Genomic DNA, 19,414 nt, shown 5'->3' with positions numbered 1-19,414 from the left:
TTCTAAATTAATTATGAAATTCTACTGTAAGGGCAAACAGATCATCCTACGCGGGAAGCGCGGAAGCAACGTTACCACTGTTCCGACCCAACGAATGGAGAAAGTTTTACACAAGGTAAATGGTGGATTTTTGATGCACCTGTAACAACAACCAGAGGGGAAGAAAATAGAAATTGAAGATCAAAATCTTGCCCAATTGCTTATTGAATTTGCCTACATATTTGCTGAACCGCGCGGTCTTCCTCCTTCTCGGCAACATGACCATCGAATTCCAATCCTTCCGGGCAAGCCACCAGCGAACACTCGACCGTACCGATATCCTCACCTCCAAAAAGATGAAATTGAAAAGATCGTAAAGGAGATGCTTGAAACAGGGGTGATTCGGCCAAGTTGCAGCCCCTATTCCTCACCGGTGCTACTTGTACGCAAGAAGGACGGAACTTGGCGGATGTGCATCGACTACCGAGCTTTAAATGACATCACCGTCAAGGACAAGTACCCAATACCAGTGGTGGATGAACTTCTTGATGAATTGAAAGGAGCTCGAGTCTTCACGAAGTTGGACCTCCGATCCGGTTACCACCAAATTCGGGTATGTGATGATGACATTCCAAAAACTGCATTTCGCACACATGATGGCCATTATGAATTCTTGATAATGCCTTTTGGACTCACTAATGCTCCTTCAACCTTTCAAAGTCTCATGAACGATATTTTTCGGAGCTTTCTTCGTAAATTTGTGCTGGTATTTTTCGATGATATTCTCGTTTACAACCCTTCTCTTGAGACTCACTTTCAGCATTTACGGATTGTTTTGACGATCCTTCGGGAGAATACTCTTTTTGTTAAGCAACCAAAGTGCAGCTTTCTCCAGCAAAAAGTAGAGTACCTTGCGCATATAATATCAGAAGGAGTGGCGGTAGACCCAACAAAAATTTAGGCAATGCAAGGCTGGCCGAAACCTACAAACGTGAAATTACTACGGGGGTTCCTTGGACTAACGGGCTACTACCGAAAATTTGTTAAGGACTATGGGAAGATCAGTGCACCACTCACTTCTTTACTGAAAAAAGATACTTTCCAATGGTCGGACAAAGCCTCTGTTGCCTTCGACAAACTTAAAGCAGCCATGACAACGACGCCGGTGCTTGCGCTACCAGATTTCAATAGACCCTTCATCATTGAGGCCGATGCATCTGGAGTCGGAATTGGAGCCGTTCTCATGCAAAATGGTCGACCACTCGCATACACTAGCAAGGCATTATCTCCCTCCCATCAAAACATATCAGTATATGATAAGGAGATGCTTGCCATTGTACACGCAGTAACGAGGTAGAGACCCTACCTGATCGGCCGGCGATTTCAAATTAAAACTAACCATAAAAGCCTCAAGTACTTTTTGGAGCAAAAGATATCATCCTCTGAGCAGCAAAAATGGGTAACCAAACTTCTTGGATTTGATTATGAAATTATTTACAAAAAGGGGAAAGAAAACGTTATTGCAGATGCACTCTCACGGCTACCTGAACAAGCTAAGGTTTCAGCCATCTCCCTTCCTACCACCGGTCTCCTCGAGGACATTAGGGAAGAATGGAAGAAGGATCCAGAGATCAGCAAGATCATAAAAAAATTGGAGGAGGATCCAAGTGCAATAGCCCATTACACCTGGGATTCGAGGGATCTACGCTACAAAGGTCGCATTGTGCTTATACCTGACTCCCCTTGCATCGCAATCATCTTGCATGAAATGCACTCCATACCTTCAGCAGGGCACTCTGGATTCCTAAGAACCTACAAAAGAGTGAAGCAAAATTTTTATTGGAGAGGGATGAAAAAAATTATTGCTGAATATGTGGCACAATGTGATGTATGTCAACAGCACAAGGGTGAAACTGTGGCAAATCCAGGGAAGCTACAACCACTACCCATACCAGACTCAGTGTGGACTGACATCTCCATGGACTTCATTGAAGGGCTGCCATCTTCCAAAGGTAAAAGCACGATTCTCGTGGTGGTTGATTGACTTACGAAATATGCTCATTTTTGTGCTGTGAGAAATCCCTACACTACTACTAGTATTGCCCAGATTTTCATAGAAAATATTGTTAAACTGCATGGGATGCCAAGGTCCATCGTAAGTGATCGTGACAGGATCTTCACTAGTAAATTTTGGACCGAGTTATTTCAGTTACAAGGCACCAAACTCAAGATGAGCACAGCGTATCATCCACAAACTGACGACCAAACAGAGGTGGTAAATAGGTGCTTAGAGACGTACCTCCGGTGTTTCGCTAGCGACCGACCAAAAGAGTGGGCGAAATGGCTTCCCTGGGCCGAATGGTGGTATAATACTACATATCATTCATCTACAAAATGTGCCCCTTACGAAGCATTGTATGGTCGACCAGCACATGTAATTCCAAAGTATGTAATTGGCTCGGCCAAGGTAGATCAGGTTGACCAAGAATTGATTGATAGGGACAAACTCTTACAACTGTTAAAAGATAATCTCTCTACCGCTCAAGCCAGAATGAAGCAGCAAGCCGACACACGACGAAGTGAAAGAGAATTTTCAGTGGGAGATTGGGTTTATCTTCGCCTACAACCATACAAGCAACTCTCTATCAATACTCGAGCCTCCATGAAGCTATCCCCACGTTTTTATGGGCCCTATCAGATCACAGAGCGTATTGGAGCCGTGACATACAGACTTAAATTACCTGAGGATGCCAAAATTCACCCTGTCTTCCACGTATCATGCCTAAAGCCCAAGTTGGGAGAACACGAGTCACCCCAAATCCAACTGCCCAACACAACTGAGGATGGATTTATTCAAGCCCAACCACAAGCCATCCTCGATCGCAGGATCGTGATGCGTCGCCGACATCCCTCTACTGAAGTACTAGTGCATTGGAATAATCTACCACTTGAAGACGCCACATGGGAACCATATGAGGAGCTGAAGACCCGGTTCCCCGAGTTCATGGAATCTCAGCCTTGAGGACAAGGCTGATTTGAAGAGGGCGGGTCTGTTAGGACTCTAGCTAGGAGAGTCCTAATTGAGAGGGACATTATGTTAGGACTCTAGCTAGGAGAGTCCTAATTGAGAGGGACATTCATGTAAGAGGTTTTTTCTTAGAGAAGAATTAGGAGTTGTAAGGGAATAGGAGTCTTGAGTAGGAGTCATATTAGGAGTTGGTTAGAAGTAAGAGTTTTAAGTAGGAGTCCTATTAGGAGTTAGTGTTTAGAAGCCCTATAAATAGCCATGTATTCCTCCTCTTTTCATAAACAATAGATGAATCTTTTCTGCAGCCTTTGAGCAGCAACTTGGAGGGAGGAACCCCTATAGAGTTCCAAGGAGGCCGATCCCCTAAAGAGATCAACCCCAAGTTTAGAATCTGCAAGGGTTCTAGCAGCCTAATATCGAGCTGGCTGTAAGTCATACTTGTCAGAACTCCTTCTGACTCGATGAATTAACATCTCTCATAATAATTCACTCAACTCATCGACGATGGATATATTAGGCCACTACGTTGCAGTTCCCAAACGATACAAGGGAATCTAATCCATTGGACCTATCTATCCTCAGTTACTGTGTATCTATTGTTCCTCATCCATCTAATATCTCAAAGACCGTATACCGGGTATGGTGCTATCAGACCCATACGGAATCTACTCGACTTTCGCTCTAATCGGATTCTCCCGGAGAACTCTTTCTCTCTCAATCCGAATGATCCTGGCTAGGGATTTGCCTAAGCAAGAACACATAGGATATTCCTCTTATGACACCAAGAGTAGATAATCCTCTATTGATATTCAATTATTTTCGTAAAGTTGGCTACCACTCTCGATGATCGACTGTGCTAGATCTGGAACCTCTAGATCTATAAGTCCGGTATCAAAGAGCGAAGTACTCATAAAAGACATCCTTAGTGTCTCAAGTCTAAGGACCAAACACACAACTAGGACCACAAAATTGCTGGTTGATAATGAGGTATCATTAACTATCTAGCATTTCGTGAGCGGATCAATCAGTGAACTCATTCTTTAGTGAGCACCTGCATTGTATCCTTGGTGTCCCAACACGAGCAGTTATGAGACTAGTTACCTCTATCATATGAATGGGTATACAACGTATCAGTCTGTCCGGTTATCTCGATATCCCTCTTGAGTAACCTATGATCGGGATTATTTAGGGTTTGTGTTTAAAGGCGAATTGGTCTTATTATCATGATTTCATTACAATCTGATTCCCATTACACATATCCATGGATATCACAATATATGCAATAGACAATATAAAGTGAGAAATACCAATAAATAATAATAAGCAAAAAGACTACGTAGTGTGTCACACGTGCCATAACTCATATGATTGGATTGTAGGGCACATATGACTAGCAATCTCCCACTTGACCTAAAGCTAATCACCTATTTGTTTGATCCCTATCAGACTCTTATAACGCTCAAAGACAATCTGAGACGACTTCGTTAGTGGATTTGCGATGTTATCCTCGGATGGAACTCTTTCCACTACTACCCACGGGCCACGATCTCTCTAATCAGGTGGAACCTCATCAGAACGTGTTTGGACTTTTGATGAGACGTGATTCCTTCGCTTGAGGAATCGCCTCGTTGTTGTCGTCACAAAATAAGGGAATCGACTCCTCGTTGCTTGGCACGACTCCTAGATCTATGATGAACTTTTTCATTCAGACTCCCTCCTTTATTGCTTTTGTCGCAACAATGTATTCCGCCTCTATGGTCGAGTCAATAATAGTATCTTGCTTGGAACTCTTCCAGCATACTAGTCCTCCATTCAGGGTAAACATATACCCTGAGTTAGACTTGCTATCATCGACATTGGACTAGAAACTCGAGTCCATGTAGCCCTCAACCTTGAGGCTACCTCCTCCATATACTAGTAAAAGATCCTTAGTCCTTCTCAACACTTAGAGCATGCATTATATCAGGCCTGGTACATAACATAGCATACATGATAGATCCTATCGCTGAGGTATATGGTATCCTATCATTGTCTGCCATTTCTACAGGAGTCTTTGGGAACATACTTCTAGAGAGTAATATTCCATGTCTCATCGTAATGAGACATCTCTTGGAATTTTTCATGCCAAACCTTTTAACAATGGTGTCTATTTACCTAGACTGGGACAAGCCAAGCATCCTTTTAGATCTATCTCTATAGATCCGAATCCCCAAGATATAGGATGTTTCTCCTAAGTCCTTTATGGAGAAATAATAGATAGCCAAGCCTTTACCATGGAGAGCATTCCTATATCATTTCCAATGATCAGGATGTCATCTACATATAACACCAAGAAGGTGATAGTGCTCCCACTTATCTTCCTATACACACAAGACTCATCTTCATTCTTAATGAAGTTATAAGATCTGATTGCCTTATCAAATCTTATGTTTCAACTTCGGGAAGCTTGCTTTAGTCCATAGATAGACCTAAGCAATTTGCACACTTGGACACGAATCCCTCAAGCTGTATCATATATACCTCCTCCTCGAGGTTGTTATTGAGGAACGTCGTTTTCACATCCATTTGCCAGATCTTATAGTCATAGTGTGCTATAATAGCCAATAGAATTCGGATGGATTTCAGCATGGCTATAGGTGAGAAGGTTTCGTCATAGTCAACACCTTGCTTTTGATAATACCCCTTAGCCACTAGCCTTGCCTTATAGGTCTCCACCCTTTCATCTACTTTGATTTTCTTCTTGAAGATCCACTTACAACTAATGAGTACAATACTCTTAGGTGCATCAACTAGGTTCCAAACCTTGTTGGAGTACATGAAATCTATCTCGAAATTCATGGCTTCTTATCACTTCTCAGAGTCTATACTCGTAATAGCCTCCTTGTAGGTTTGATGATCAATATCCTTAACATCATCTCTTCTGATATGTCCCAAATATCTCTTAGGAGGATGGGGTACTCTTTTGGACCTATGTAAAGTCGAAACTTGTGTGCTAGGTACCTGAACAGAATTGGACTGCGAAATTGTGCTTGAGCTAGGTTCTCTAACCTTGCTCAACTCTATCACTCTCCCACTGTCTCCACCAAGAATATATTCCTTCTCAAGGAATATCGCCCTCTTGGCTATAAAGACCTTTTGGTCCTCGGGGTGATAGAAACAATATCAAGTTTCCTTAGGGTATCTCACGAACTTTCATCGTTCCATCTTGGATTCCAACTTGTTGAGGTTATGTCTCTTAACATGGGCAGGACAGTCCCAAATCTTAACAACCTTAAGATCAGATTTCTTCCCTTTCCATATCTCATATAGTGTAGACACTACTGACTTAGTTGGAACTCTGTTCAGAAGGTAAGTTGCGAACTCTATGGCGTATCCCAAGAGTGAGACGGGTAAGTCGGTGAAACTCATCATGAACCGTACCATGTCTAACAATGTACGATTTCTTATTTTTGATACTCCATTGTGCTGAGATATATAAAGAGGTGTTCATTGAGATAGAATCTCATGGTCCTTGAGAAATTGGGTGAACTCTATACTCAAGTTCTTACCTCCTCGATCTGATCGAAGAGTCTTGATACTTTTTCTAGTCTGGTTTTCTATATCATTCTTATATTCCCTGAATTTCTTAAAGGCCTCGGACTTATACTTCATCAAATACACATGTTCATATTTAGATAAGTCATTAGTGAATGTAATAAAGTAAGAATAACCTCCTATAGCCTAAGTTGACATGGGACCACATATATTACTATGTATTAGTTCTAGTAACTCAGTGACTCTCTTTCCAAGCCCACTAAACAAAGAGTTGGTCAATTTTCCACGAAGGCAAGACTCGCAAATCGCATATGACTCATAGTCGAATCAATCTAGGTATCCATCCTCTAGAACTTTTGGATTCTTCCTTCGTAGATGTGACCTAGCCTACAATACCACAGGTATGCACTATTCACCTCATCTTATTTCCTCTTGGACACATTTACATTCATGATATGTAGAGCAATATCTAACATAAATAAACTATTATGCAATGTTCCTCTAGTGATGATCTTATCATCCAATATTATTGAACAACCATTGTTCTCAAAAATTAATTTTTATCCTCTAACTATCAAATATAAAATGGAAATAATGTTTTTAATAATAGAAGGAACGAAATAACATGCATTCAATTCAATAGTAGCTCTACTAGGCAGATGTAGGGTGACCTCGCCAATAGCCACTACAACAACTTTTGCTCCATTACTCATCTTGAGGTTTATCTTGCCTCTCGATAATCTTTTAGGACTTGCCAGAATCTGTAACGAATTACAGATGTGATAAGCACTGCCGATATCCAATACCTATGTGTTATCATAAAAATCTGACAAATGAAGACCGATCATGAATGTACCTGAAGCTTCTCCAATGATACCGGGGAGGGTAAAAATACAGAATGGATTTCGAATGAACACCGATAGAACAGTTGTTCAGATAGAGAATGTCACAAAAGGCAAGGAACGAACTCTTGAAGAAACTTCGATAAAACGAAATATAGCTCACCACCAAGTTTAAAAATCAAAAGGGATACAGAAGATCACCACCCTAATGATAATAAACAAGGATACAGAACTGAAAGCAAAAGATTCACCACCACTCAAGGACGCATCCAAGAGATACAGAGTTCCAAAGAGCACTCCAAGAGAGCTTCTGTCAATATCCTCAGTTTCTAAAGTGCTTTCTAAGACCTAAACCTCAAAATAAATACTAGTGCATGAAACAACCCTTCATACATAGAGAATTTCGAAATTAAGTGCTTTACAGCTGCCAACCAACTCCATTAATGTATTCCTTAGCCATGAAGAAAAGCACCATGATACAGCTTTACAACTGCCAACCAACTCCATTAATGTATTCCTTTGTGCAGGGAATATGCTGATGAGCTGTCTTATCTGAGTAGACTGGAAGATTATGTGGCAATATTATTGGCTGAAGAAAAATATCATATTATCAGCATGGTCCATATGAACAGATTGTAGCAAATTAGACACTCCCGTGTCAATCTCCCCTGGTTGAAAAAGACTTGTCCTCAAGTCCGTGTTTGTTTCGTCATCATGATAACAAATCTCACTTGATATGTACAGTTTTGATTTTGCATTTTGTTTTGCGCACCAATCTTCACACAACGACAAGAACCATTTCTTTTGGGAAATCTGGGATTTTATTTTTCTGTTCTTCCGCTGCACATGTGATACTTTGTCCAAGTTTCCCAACATAGCCTTCCTATGCTAGATTCCTGCACACAGGCCGAAGTCGGGAGGGGGGGTTCCTAGCTCGGCCCCTCCAAAGCTTAAGTCAGTGTAAGGTGGAGTTTTAGGGTGTTATTTTGTGTTCGAGCTTCCCCCCGGTGCCGGCCAAGGGGTTGGCTTTTATACTTGTTGCTAGGGCTGATCATACGTGGTTCGTTAATAGCCGCCAATGTCTCGGGCAATCGACCCATTGATCCGTGCTGCGCGGGTCGGTATGCACGATTCGATGCTGTGTGCCGTCGTCCGTGCGTCCCCGGTGATGCGGGAATCATCTACTCCGCGCATGTACATCCTGTCTACTCCGAGGTGCCACATCGGGCCGAAGCGCCATGTCAGCTCCGAGGCGCCACGTTCGCTCTGAGGTGTCTGCTAGTTGTTGTTGCGTCAAAGGTGCCAGAATGTTCCCTATCAGTACTGAGCAATACCTAGCGTACTGACACATGATACATGCGGGGGGAGCATACCGATATACCACCCATACCGGTCTCCTATCGGACCAGTATGTACTGGCCATACCAAGCGATACGTCACGATATGATGAACCTTAGTTCTTGAAACAAAAAATCAAACATATGATAAGATGTTCTTAAAGATTGTTGATTAAAATTAGCAAAATAAGATATGTTTTAGACAAAAGAAGGGACCTCAACTTTTTCTCTCCTTTGTGACCTTTGGTACTGGAGAATGGAAACCTTAAGATGAATGTTGTTCTATTTAACCTAGGAGTCCACCCTAGTTTTGCTTTTTTATCTTGGTCCCCCTTTACCCTTCTTTTTACCTACTTAGTAGGCTATGGAACCAAGTTCTACTAGACTTGGTCAAGTACCAAGTAGTTTAAACTAACCAACAATTGTTTCACATGAAGCTGTGATGGTTTGCACATTCAATAAGCATGTAAACCTTAATCCTTATTGATTTCCAACTCCTCATAGAGACAAGCAAGAACATTTTAGAGCATATCATACATTATTGCTACTTATTCGCTTGCCTTCCTTTATTCTTAAGAATCATAAATTGACGAATTAAAATTGCAATACCCTTGCTATATATCATGACCATCTAGTTGCCTACAATTACACCAGTAACAAAGATCACTGAACACTACAGTGGTAAGATTGAACAAAAATAATCAACTAACCAATTATGTTTGTAACATCTACCACACACCAACCTTTTCAATGGCTTAGTTCTTTTTATGATCGAGGTATATGGATCCATGTGTCTATATAGATCTAACAATGCTACTTATTTTTAATTAACGTGGATATATATGTTCTTTAGGTGGGCTTTGTACATCATTTATTTCCTTATTATCATTCTAAACATTCTCCAAAGAAAAGAGTACAAGCTAAGATGAGTAATCTAATACCACAGACATTTGCAAGTAAAGGGAAGCCTATCTCCAAAGCCTAAAAATAGTTTTAGTATGGAATTCTAAATAAAGGTTCTAAAAAATTCCAACAGACAGGAATATCATTCAAAGCAAAAAAGTAAAAGAAAATTGAATGGAAAAGGCAGAGCAAAGTGAAAAACAAAGTCTCCTTTACTAACTCCTGAAAAGAAAATAACCTCAAGCAAGTTCAATAGAACAGGTTAGTAGAAAAGAAAATACCTACCATATGTGTGTAACCATAGTGGCACTAAGAGAAAAGATACTTGGAACATCTTCAAGAGCAAAAGTCAAAAACATGTCAGGATCTACCATATGAAGCTGAACCAATGAGGCAATTCAAGTGCATATATATGCTTCTATCCCATTAGAAAAAAATTAGTCCAGCAGAAATCCTTTCAAATTAATAATGATAAAAAAATAATGCAGAAAGAACAACTATCATTGGATGAAATCACATTTAATGGTTGAAGGTTATTTCAGGACAAACAACATCAAACGGTGGCAATAGCTATATGTTTTCGAAAATCACCTTCAACCAATGGTCAAAAGCTGTATGGCTTCATCAATTATGCTAATAAGATTTCAAAACCATGTTTTGCAGCATACCATGAATATAATAATAAGCTAGCTAACGAAGATCGATAACATATATTAGAGCTCAATGAAAAGTTGAATTGTTTTAAAAAGAAGAGGCACTAACGGATGTTGGAAACAATAAATAAGTTGATAGTCTATAACTATGTGGGATGCAGTAGATGAGGCCACCCAAAAGGATAAAAAGGGTCTGTACGGTGCAGGAGGCTCCCACCACTATGAGGAGGGTTTTTTCACAGCCTTACCTTTAAATATAGATATTTAAAGAGGCCACCAAAGGGATAAGGATACTAATTAACTGCATTCAAATGTCATCCTTCAGTTTAGCACCCATGTGTTGGATGCTAATGCATGACTACCAGTAGAACAGGTGTCGAAAATGTAAACTCCCTTGTTCACTCCCTTGCAAACTGCAACTTGATTATTACTGCTTCATGTGCATGTGCCAAAAAATGAAACCAAGGCTCCATTCATTAAACCATCAGACTACAGGAGAACACAAATGTATGCTCAACATCCTCAATATTTGCAAGAAATTGCATAATATGGTACATTTCGTAGTACACTACCTCAATGGGCTTAAGCAAATACAGAAGTAATTAAATTAAGTGGTTACTTCAATTGATAAATCTAGTAGTTCCTAGCACGTTTTACTCCGTCAGATTCTCATAAATATAAATTATCGTCAACCAAATTGTTTATCAAATCAAACTATATCGTTTATCAAATAAAAAGAATACAGCAGAAAAATACTTCAGTCGTTAGTAGCAACTCAGAGACTTAATGGTCTGAAGTAACAAATTCTCAAAAACAGGTAGATGATGACTTATTTAATTACATGGGGAAAAGACCAACCATAAGGATGTTCTTCGTCCTTGGGTACCTTCGCCGCTCTGTACGACCACCAAGCTACACCACTAAGAACCTATACCAGCAGAACCACAAAGGAAACCCCGATTAAGCTCTAATCTAGAACGTCACCAAAGATCACGTGATCAATTAACAGAAACGAACTGGATCCACTCAAAGAGAGAAGAGAATCAAGGATTCCAAGCGGGAGCGGCGTACGATGTCAGAGACCGAATGGGCGGCGTCAGCGACGATAGCTGTGCTGCCGGTGAAGTAGCCCGTGAAGGCCTTCCCGGCGGCGAGGGCGATGTCAGCGCCAAGACCCAGCCGGAATATTCCCTCGGAACCCTTCCCCTTGTCGCCGCTGTGGTGGTGGTGGGAGTGGGAGTGGCCACCAACATGCCACCTTACAGCGATCCGGGAGTGGTTCGGGGTCTCCGCCGCGGCCGGAGAGGACGGGAAGAGAGCAGCAGTGAGCTGGCCGGAAAGCGGGAGGAGGTGACCACAAGGGCGGTCGGACCGGCGGAAGGCAGCGACATGGGAGAACCGGAAGCCCATGATTGTCGGATGTCAGCGATCACCAAATTCGCCTTTCCTTGTACCGGTCTCTTGCGCACGTGTAACGCACACGGAAACTTCAAGGGAACGTATTCTTCTTTCTCGAATCTCCAGCATCATTCAACATATATTTTTGAATTGCCCCTTAGTTGTCCCTTTTTGGAAACTTAATGGTTTAAACTTAATATTTTTTTTCTTAAAAAGAAAAAAAGTTTAAAATATTAGAAATTTTATATCCCTCGCAAAAAAAAAAAAAAAAAAACAACTGATTGATCTCTCCTACCATCCTACTACTATTACAAAGTAAGTCTGTGAGGCCAGAGAGATTAACCTCGCTGGAGATAAACAGAAAATTGGTCATACTACACTAATCTTCGTCGTTAGGAATGGAACTTCGCAGACCTCTAATTGTTCTCTATACACTCTCTTTAGGCCTCCAATTTTAATATAAAATTATGTTGCTTTTATTTATTAATACAAATAAGATAGTTTCGTTCAAAAATATTATAAGGGGATCACTAGTTTTCCAAAGTTTCTTAGAAATCTTTTCAGTAACATCCACGTTATTCGAAGGAGAGCCACAGTTGTACAGTTTTGTTACTTTGTTTAATAATGTCACTCGTAGACTTGCTAATTCGGGAAGATCACAGTGTTCTTCTTCCTTTCGGACTGTAGCTGACCCACAAGCTGCAAAATTTCGAATCAAAGTTTGGTTGGAATGAAAGATTATAATTTTAAAAAATAGATAGTTAAAACTCTTTTTATTTGGAGAGCCTTACATTATATAAAATAAAAATTCAAATTAGATCTAATTAGCATGATATTATCACGCATCAATGATATAAAGTTTTTTTAAAACCTATACCAATTAATTAAAAGATAAATGAAGGTTATGTTTTTTTCTTTTAACTAGGAAGGACAGCGTATTCGATGCTTAACTATTTGGGAACATAAGACAACATTACACAATGAACTAAGCACTATGATGTCTCAACAAAAACGATCCTAATCTAATAATAACAATAAATATATAACTATTTGGGATAAACTATATAAGTCATTTATCATCATTGAATTTTATGCTAAATAATTGTTAGATTTTATTTTCAAAAATATAAATCTTCAAAAAAAAAAACATATTTTTTTTATTTTTTTAATTATTTAATTATATTTATTATTAATTATTTATTCAATATTTAAAATAATATTTATTGACTATGAGTACACATCAACTCTTCATTATGAAGAGAATATGTCTCTTGGTTTGAGACAATGGAAAATGTTATCTTCTCAATTATTAGATTTTTCATGCTAAGATAAATTCTTTCAAGATTTTCACAACATCTTTCTTAATTCTATTGCTCAACCTTAAATGGTGCCCGCAAAAAAGGCACGCATGTCTTATACTTGGGAATGGTTTCTTAGGACAGCGTATAATACGATTCCGGGTGAATTATAAACTTAAAATTTTATTTTATTAACTAAATCAAATTTAGTTTTTGTTGTTGAGCCTTTACTCCCAGCAATCTGAGAAACGTCGAATCCGATACTTAACTCCTAAGAATCTTGGATCTGCACTGAGAAGAGGTGAATCTTGATGTTGTTAGGTGATCATGAAGGGAGTTTTGGCCCTAATAATGGACATAGCCACGGTGTTAGCACTCGTGAAAATTTTCTTGTGGAGGAATCGTTTATAAGTTACACACCTGATACGAGTTATCTATATTCTGAATATGATTGTAACATAGCCAATGTGTAATGAAAGAAAATACTCATTGCAGAGTCCATTGACAATCACGAAACCTGCTGACATATCATGGTGTCTAATGTTACATGACTTATGTTAATATGCTTTATTATTATTAATGCTTGCATGGATTCTATGCGAAGGGAAGTTATGATGAACAGGATTTCTTTTTTAACTTGTTAAATAATTACAAAAATAAATTTTGAATTGATTACTGTCACACTTCGGGGAAATAATTACAAAATGATTTTCCCATTTTGTGTTTATACTGAAATGTATTTTATGCAAAGCTATATATTTTGTGGGAAGAATTAAACACTATGTTCATCCGGATGGCATGTATAAGAGTCATATCCCTATCTAATTCTAAAACTTGTTAGTTTTCAAGTACATAACCTTTTATTTAATAAAAGGGACATGTAGTGATATAATTATATATATATATATATATATATATATATATATATATATATATATATATATATTAAAAAAACCTCTTCTTTAATCATGTTTAGATTGCCTCCTCCCAGCGCATACAAACATTTCATTGGAACACGTTCCTCGTTAGAAACTTGGTTAAGTGCTCATCAAAAGTGCATATCTTAAAATCTGCTTAACGTAAATAAATGAACTGTGAAAAAAAAAAAGTGATACTTTGGTTTGCATACATCAATCTGCAAAGAAATTTTAAGTTTAGATAAGGCATGATGATTGGGTAGAGATGGAAACTGCGACTGAGTATATTGCTGATTGGAGGATTTCTTTTTTTCACAAGAGATAACGGTGTTTAAATATATTTCTTTTAAAAAACAATTTAGTTTAACTTATGTAAAATATTCGTTTCCGTATTTGCTTTGTCCCAATTGGTTATATGCTCACTGAAATGGGGCTGAAAATTTTAACAATTAGTTATATTCTTGTTGATGAATACCATATACTTATCTGTCGAGTTAGCAGCTTCCTTTCCTTCGATGATCTTGATTTGTTGAGATTCTTGTTGGACATAAGCGGCTGTAATAAGAAGCTATGACGTTTTAAAAAATGATGAAGGTTCGGTCACGTTTAAATTAATGATGTTGTGGTGTGTACAGCGCGTTTGGTATAGGATATATTTGTAGATTGACATCTTTGTGTTGTGAAAACAATTACAACTTCTAGTGTTACACTTATTTATTTTATATTTTACTTAAAAAATTATTATTAAATTTTCATGAATTAACTTTCTTATTTTGGACATTTACTAGTCAATTTCATATATTTTTGATAATATTATATGTTAACTAAGATTTGTTAAATCTTAAATTTTGATAATGACATTAATTGATGAATTAATGATCTAATCCATGTGTTGAGATAAGTGATGCAGGACTAATGACGATCGTGAGAAAGGTAAAACGATTAAAGAAGAATCGAAGTTGGGCTAGAGTCAATGATCGGACATAGGGTTGGATGAATCGGGAGATACATTGAAGGATCATATGATTCAGTGAAAGCTCGCTAGAGGTTCGCCGAAAGCTCACCGGAAGATTGCTGGGAGTTTGTTGGAAGTTTACTGAGAGTTTGGTTGAACCATTAACGTACATGACAACTTAGATTGCAAGTAGACTTTGATTTGTGTTAGTTTTGGGAGAAATCCTACTAACTCAATTAGGGGCCAATTGGGCTAAAAAACAGGGCTAAATTGGGCCAATTGGATAGCCCATTCAACCACTTAGTATCACGTCAAGCGGTGGCATCGCTAGAGCTGGCGATGGAACCGCTTGAGGCTCAACCTCCTAGGTGGTTTAGGTAGTGCTACCACTCAGACTAGGCGATAGTACCATCGATAGTTATTGCTACCAGGCGATGGTACCGCCCTATCAAGCCAGAGCCATCTCCGAGATTGTTAGGTGGTGGTATCGCCCAATAATGATGATAGTATCGTCAGTACCCTGAAAAACGGAGATGAGACACTTTTTGGCTCCATTTTTGAAGCCATTGGGGCCTATCAATACCTCACTCTTTCCTGCATGAAAGAGCACGAAAGTGTAAACAAAAGTCTTGAGATTTTGGGGTGTGAAAGTGTTAAAAAACTGCTATGTGTCATCCTCTTCTTTCTTTACCTTTGTGATCAATCTAAGAGAGGTGTGAGACTTGTAAACGGTTGTCTCCTAAACCTATAAAAACGAGAAAATAGTTATAAGAGGATAGTCAATTTTTACCCATTTAATGAAGACCATTAGTGTGTTAGGATCGAGAGCACTAAGAGGGGGGGTGAATTAGTGCAGCAGAAATCTTACAGCAATTTGAAACTGAAAGGTGCGTTCGTTCGATAAAATCTATTATGATGCAAAAGCCGATTCACAGTTTGTATTTAATCGCAGTTTGCGACTAAGCGCAGATTGCGTCCAAGTTCAGTTTACGTCTAAACTCAGTTTTACGTCTAAACACAGTTTTACATCTAAACGTAGTTTTACGTCTAAACGCAGTTTTACGTCTAAACGCAGTTTTGCGTCTGAACGCAGTTTTACGTCTAAACTCAGTTTTACGTCTAAACGCAGTTTTACGTCTAAACGCAGTTTTACGTCTAAACGCAATTTTGCGTCTGAACGCAGTATTACGTCTAAACGTAGTTTTACGTCTAAACGCAGTTTTACGTCTAAACGCAGTTTTACGTCTAAACGCAGTTTTGCGTCTGAATGCAGTTTTACGTCTAAACGCAGTTTTACGTCTAAACGCAGTTTTGCGTCTAAACATAGTTTTACGTCTAAACGCAGATACTGAACTTTGAAAAGAATTTTATGAATGCGCAGAAAGCAGTTTGCAGTTATAAATGGAATCAATACGTTAACGTAAACTGCAATGTAAAGATCGTACGAAAACACCGATTTACGTCTTAATGCAGATTCGGAAAGATCTGAACTTAGAGAATCGTTCGTAAAAGCGCAGAGGGCAGTAGCTATGTAGGAGGTTTGCAGTAATGGTAAAGTGCTCAAAATAAACGCAAACCAGAGATTTAGAGTGGTTCGGTCAGCCTTGACCTACTCCACTTTTGGCTTCCTCCACTGATGAGGTTGCCGACGTCAACTAGAGGCCTTCCTTCAATAGGCGAAGGCCAACTGCCCTTTTACAGTTTCTCTCCTTTTGACAGGCTCAGGAGACAACCCTTACAGATCCTTTCTCTCCTCTCTTTACAACTCAAGACTTGAAGAACAGAAGAGAAGAGAACTTTTGGACTTTACACAAGTTTGAGCTCTTAGAATCACTGAAAAGATCAAGAATTCGGTGTGGATCTGTATCCTTTCAGTGTTGAATGGGTGGGGTATTTATAGGCCCCAACCCAATTCAAATTTGGAGCTCAAAACGATCAAATCCCGGAATTTCGGGATCAGGCGGTTGCACCTCTTGACTGGAGAGGTTGCACCGCCTGGCAGAGCTCGAAGACCGAGCTCAGGCGATTGCACCTCTCTGCCAGAGCTCAAAGACTGAGCTCGATGGTTGCACCGCCTGGCAGAGCTCGAAGACTGAGCTCGGTGGTTGCACCGCCTGGCAGAGCTCGAAGTCTGAGCTCGGTGGTTGCATCACCTAGTAGAGCTCGAAACTGAGCTCAGGCTGATGCACCTCTCTGCCAGAGCTCGAAGATTGAGCTCGGTGGTTGCACCGCCTGGCAGAGCTCGAAGACTGAGCTCGGTGGTTGCACCGCCTGGTAGAGCTCGAAGTCTGAGCTCGGTGGTTGCTCCGCCTGGCAGAGCTCGAAACTTGAGCTCTGGTGGTGCTACCTCTTGACAGAGGAGGTTGCACCGCCCAGTCTCGCTTGGAGACTAAGCCCTGGGCGGTTGCATCTCTTGGCTAGGGCAGTTGCACCGCCCAGTCTCGCTGGGAGACTTAGCCTGGGCGGTGCTACCTCCCTGCCTGGGCGGTTGCACCTCCTGGTGCAATCAGGGTCCGAATGGTTAGCTCCATTCGGCCCAATTTCAATCTTTTCAGGGGCCCAATTGCCCCAAGATTAAGCTAATGGGATCACCTCCCATTTTCCAACTTAATCAACGTGCTAACTACGATTAAATCTAAGACAATTTCTGCAGCTTTGCTCCGATGCGTCAATCGCTTCTTCCGGCGAGTTTCCGGCGAACTTCCGTCGATCATCCGATGATCCCTCGGTGATTCTTCTGAGGACTTCCGGCAAACTCCTGGACTTTGCGACGATCCACTTGGCGAGTTCCGACGAGCTTCGCTTGGCAAGCTTCTGGACTTCTCGGATCTGTTCTCGCAGAACCTTCGACGACCGTCCGAACTTCCGTCGAACTCTCGAACTCCTAACGTGATCATGAACTTGACTCCGGCGTAACTCCTGTTGCTTGTCTAACTTTCATCGTAGTTAATCCTGCACACTTAAAACAAAACTTCGATCGAGACAATTAATCCTAAGCAATTTAACCAAGTTGTCCGGCATGTCATTGGTCCCTCGACGCTTCGTCCGATTCTTCGACGCATCGTCCTCTCCTGCAGCCTATTGCCCAATCGGCCAGTTGACTCCGTAACTCCGATATCCTTGGCACAATACCCGCTCTTCATGGCCCGATGCCCGAGTCCACGGCCCGAAGCCTTCTGTCGATACGTCGACCGATCCACCGGCCCGACATCCAATCTTCTGACATGTTCCTTCGGCACAACATGATTTTCCTGCTTTAATTGTCTCATCCTGATCGAAGCATCCTGCGTCACTCAAAACGCAGATTAAATCATAAACATATATCAAGTAGTTTCATCATCAAAATACGAGATTCAACATAGTGGACGTCGGTGGCCTCCACAGAGGAGGAATCGGGAGTGAATGTAGGTCATGATGACTGAACCACTATAAATCCAATGTACTTTCTTTCTATGTCGTTTCTTTCATTCTTTTCATTCTCATTAATCACTAATTTATTTCTTCATTGCCCTCACTCACTTGCCAACATTTTCAAGTTTAAACACTTTCATAATACTGGTTTAATCAAAACAAAGTTTTTCAAATCAATGTCGATTTTATCGAAAGCACTAATTCACCCCCTCCCCCCCTCTTAGTGCCAATTGTTGGAAAATGTTGGGATGACATCACATGTGTAATGGAAGAATAAGAAAAAAAAATTCTTAATTTCTCAAAAAGATATTCGTTGTCATGCAAAGATTGGGACGCAAAAATTCGTGAAACAAACTGCGTATAGAATAGATTGTGTTACCTAAGGAGATCGTATATTCTTATTTCCTTGCATATCTCTAGGAGAGGGTGAAGGAGGTCAAGCATCCTCATTTATAGCGGTGATCCATACAACAGGGCTACGACGACGCTCCTCAAAACTTTAGGCCTACTCTGAGGTGGAGAGAGGGAGGAGAATAGGAGAGGCAAGCAAAGGCTCTAGCTTATGAACCACCAAATCCCTCCAATTTATAGAGGTCCCCTATCAAACCCTAATGGATCCTCTCCTATTGGGCATTAGATCTGCATCCAACTACCCAAGCCTTTTAGATTAGTGGATCTCTATAAAATAATTGTTGAATCTCGTATTTTGATGATGAAATCACTTGATATGTGTTTATAATTTAAACTACATTTTGAGTGATGCAGGTCTACTCGATCAGGATTAGATAGTTAACGCAGGAGGAATTGACGTTGTACCGGAAGAGATCACGTCAGGATATTGGATGGCTGAACGCTTCGGACGTCGGGCATTGCGCTAAGGAGAGCGAAATTGCGCCAAGGATATCGGGATTGCGGAGGTCAACCGCCGATTGGGCAATAAGCCGCAAGAGAGGACGATGCACCGAAGAATCGGACGAAGCGCCAACCAATGACGTGCCGGGCAACAGAATGTCAATTCGCGTTGTAATAATTGTCTAGATCGGAGTTGAGTTTTGGTTTGTGTGTGCAGGATTAACTACGATAACGATGAAGACATAAAGCGAAATAAAGTGCCGGAGTCAAGCGCAAAGGACTCGTTGGGAGTTCGAGAGTTCGACGG

General features: G+C 40.3%; 1 protein-coding gene across 4 annotated transcripts in view; it reads right to left on the bottom strand.

The window, feature by feature from the left end:
- Positions 1 to 11,891, bottom strand: part of LOC103985244 (metal tolerance protein 2) — a 71,996-nt gene extending 60,105 nt beyond the window's left edge. Inside the window, exons 1-2 of one of the 4 annotated variants that reach the window (XM_065183472.1) lie at positions 11,348 to 11,891; positions 11,135 to 11,204 (exon numbers count right to left, since the gene is read on the bottom strand). In XM_065183472.1, coding sequence (XP_065039544.1) covers positions 11,135 to 11,204; positions 11,348 to 11,686 — 409 coding nt within the window. In that variant the 5' untranslated portion in view covers positions 11,687 to 11,891. The remainder of the gene's footprint in view (positions 1 to 11,134; positions 11,205 to 11,347) is intronic. The other 3 variants (XM_065183471.1, XM_009402888.3, XM_065183469.1) reach the window with 3 other exon arrangements.
- Between the last annotated feature and the right edge of the window lie 7,523 nt (positions 11,892 to 19,414).

Source organism: Musa acuminata, chromosome BXJ1-5 (genome assembly GCF_036884655.1).
Source record: "Musa acuminata AAA Group cultivar baxijiao chromosome BXJ1-5, Cavendish_Baxijiao_AAA, whole genome shotgun sequence".
NCBI classification, from domain to species: Eukaryota; Viridiplantae; Streptophyta; class Magnoliopsida; order Zingiberales; family Musaceae; genus Musa; species Musa acuminata.
This window is presented reverse-complemented; position numbering and strand designations above follow the sequence as displayed.